General features: G+C 47.0%; 2 protein-coding genes across 2 annotated transcripts in view; both read left to right on the top strand.

Moving 5' to 3' along the window:
• Positions 1-1,944: 1,944 nt before the first annotated feature.
• On the top strand, positions 1,945-2,849 carry LOC121570334 (glutamate receptor ionotropic, NMDA 2A-like; the record flags this gene model as incomplete). Its single annotated transcript, XM_045217568.1, is given in 1 exon segment — positions 1,945-2,849. A coding segment is annotated over 1 exon segment (665 nt), but the record flags the coding sequence as incomplete, so codon positions are not given.
• Positions 2,624-2,966, top strand: part of LOC123481103 (glutamate receptor ionotropic, NMDA 2A-like) — a 4,129-nt gene continuing 3,786 nt past the window's right edge. The window contains exon 1 of the mRNA XM_045217569.1: positions 2,624-2,849. The gene's annotated coding sequence lies outside the window, so the exon portion shown is untranslated. The remainder of the gene's footprint in view (positions 2,850-2,966) is intronic.

The following is a 2,966-nucleotide window of genomic DNA, read 5'->3' as shown; positions in this document are numbered from 1 at the left end:
GGTCCAGGTGGTCTCTATAGATTATAGATGTTATACTGTCTCTCCTCTAGTAACTCTGTCATCAGTCTGTCTCCTAAAGGTCCAGGTGGTCTCTATAGATTATAGATGTTATACTGTCTCTCCCTCTAGGTAACTCTGTCATCAGTCTGTCTCCTAAAGGTCCAGGTGGTCTCTATAGATTAAAGATGTTATACTGTCTCTCCTCTAGGTAACTCTGTCATCAGTCTGTCTCCTAAAGGTCCAGGTGGTCTCTATAGATTAAAGATTTTATACTGTCTCTCCTCTAGGTAACTCTGTCATCAGTCTGTCTCCTAAAGGTCCAGGTGGTCTCTATAGATATAGATGTTATACTGTCTCTCCTCTAGGTAACTCTGTCATCAGTCTGTCTCCTAAAGGTCCAGGTGGTCTCTATAGATTATAGATGTTATACTGTCTCTCCTCTAGGTAACTCTGTCATCAGTCTGTCTCCTAAAGGTCCAGGTGGTCTCTATAGATTATAGATGTTATACTGTCTCTCCTCTAGGTAACTCTGTCATCAGTCTGTCTCCTAAAGGTCCAGGTGGTCTCTATAGATTATAGATGTTATACTGTCTCTCCTCTAGGTAACTCTGTCATCAGTCTGTCTCCTAAAGGTCCAGGTGGTCTCTATAGATTATAGATGTTATACTGTCTCTCCTCTAGGTAACTCTGTCATCAGTCTGTCTCCTAAAGGTCCAGGTGGTCTCTATAGATTAAAGATGTTATACTGTCTCTCCTCTAGGTAACTCTGTCATCAGTCTGTCTCCTAAAGGTCCAGGTGGTCTCTATAGATTATAGATTTATACTGTCTCTCCTCTAGGTAACTCTGTCATCAGTCTGTCTCCTAAAGGTCCAGGTGGTCTCTATAGATTATAGATGTTATACTGTCTCTCCTCTAGGTAACTCTGTCATCAGTCTGTCTCCTAAAGGTCCAGGTGGTCTCTATAGATTATAGATGTTATACTGTCTCTCCTCTAGGTAACTCTGTCATCAGTCTGTCTCCTAAAGGTCCAGGTGGTCTCTATAGATTATAGATGTTATACTGTCTCTCCTCTAGGTAACTCTGTCATCAGTCTGTCTCCTAAAGGCCCGGGTGGTCTCTATAGATTATAGATGTTATACTGTCTCTCCTCTAGGTAACTCTGTCATCAGTCTGTCTCCTAAAGGTCCAGGTGGTCTCTATAGATTATAGATGTTATACTGTCTCTCCTCTAGGTAACTCTGTCATCAGTCTGTCTCTAAAGGTCCAGGTGGTCTCTATAGATTATAGATGTTATACTGTCTCTCCTCTAGGTAACTCTGTCATCAGTCTGTCTCCTAAAGGTCCAGGTGGTCTCTATAGATTATAGATGTTATACTGTCTCTCCTCTAGGTAACTCTGTCATCAGTCTGTCTCCTAAAGGTCCAGGTGGTCTCTATAGATTATAGATGTTATACTGTCTCTCCTCTAGGTAACTCTGTCATCAGTCTGTCTCCTAAAGGTCCAGGTGGTCTCTATAGATTATAGATGTTATACTGTCTCTCCTCTAGGTAACTCTGTCATCAGTCTGTCTCCTAAAGGTCCAGGTGGTCTCTATAGATTATAGATGTTATACTGTCTCTCCTCTAGGTAACTCTGTCATCAGTCTGTCTCCTAAAGGTCCAGGTGGTCTCTATAGATTATAGATGTTATACTGTCTCTCCTCTAGGTAACTCTGTCATCAGTCTGTCTCCTAAAGGTCCAGGTGGTCTCTATAGATTATAGATGTTATACTGTCTCTCTCTCTAGGTAACTCTGTCATCAGTCTGTCTCCTAAAGGTCCAGGTGGTCTCTATAGATTATAGATGTTATACTGTCTCTCCTCTAGGTAACTCTGTCATCAGTCTGTCTCCTAAAGGTCCAGGTGGTCTCTATAGATTATAGATGTTATACTGTCTCTCCTCTAGGTAACTCTGTCATCAGTCTGTCTCCTAAAGGCCCGGGTGGTCTCTATAGCAACACTTCCACTCTACAGGGCTTCCTGGGTCGACACAAAGACCTGCTGAATAACTCCTCCCCTGGCCCGTTCCCTGGGAAACCCAAACACCACCCCCTCAGCCTCAACGATGCCAACCCCAACAAGGTGGAGGTCAACGTTACCGCCGACAATGGCAAACCCCGCCCCCCCGGCCTGGCCGGACCCGCTTCCAAACCCCGCGCCCTATGGAAGAAGAGCGTGGAGACGCTGAAACAAGGACCAATCCCGTTGTCCGGTCCTGCTGGTGGTCCCGCCCCCGGATCTGCTGGCTCTGCCCCTGGCCCGGGCCCTGCAACAATGAAGAGCCAACGTTACCTCCCAGAAGACCCGCCCCATTCTGACATCTCTGAATGTTCCAGTCGGCCCACCTCCCATATTGAGTCAGATCTGGGGGGGGCCAGGATGGGGCTAGGGGGGTTCAAACCCCCCAAAAACGGGCTGAAGAAACGCCCGGTGGGGGTGATGGGAGGAGGAGGGGGAGGGGGAGCAGGGGGGAAGCACGGCGAGGGCGGAGGCGGCGGTGGGAGGAGTCATGAGAAGATCTACTCCATAGACTCAGACCAGGCCAGTCTACACTCCGCCCCCTCTACCTGAGAGACAGCCTCCAGGACCCCCCCGACCTTACACACACACACACACACTCCGACCTCAGACACGCTCACTCGGAGCACTCTAACACACACTCCGTGGACGCTTCCATCCTGCAGCTGAGCGCCAGTCTGCTGCACCACAGTCACTCTGCAGATGCTGACCTCCACTCTCTGAAGGACAAGAAGTACAGCACCTACAAACACACCAGCACTGGAGCTGCCTCCTCCAGCAAGGACAATAACAGTAAGTATTACTGTAGTATTACTGAGTATAACAGTAGTATTACTGTAGTATTATAGAAGTATGAATGTAGTATTACTGTAGTATTACTGAGTATTATAGAAGTACAGCACCTACAAA

This window comes from Coregonus clupeaformis, unplaced genomic scaffold (genome assembly GCF_020615455.1).
Source record: "Coregonus clupeaformis isolate EN_2021a unplaced genomic scaffold, ASM2061545v1 scaf1124, whole genome shotgun sequence".
Lineage (NCBI taxonomy): Eukaryota > Metazoa > Chordata > Actinopteri > Salmoniformes > Salmonidae > Coregonus > Coregonus clupeaformis.
The sequence above is the reverse complement of the archived record's forward strand: the minus strand, read 5'-3'. Positions and strand labels throughout refer to the sequence as shown.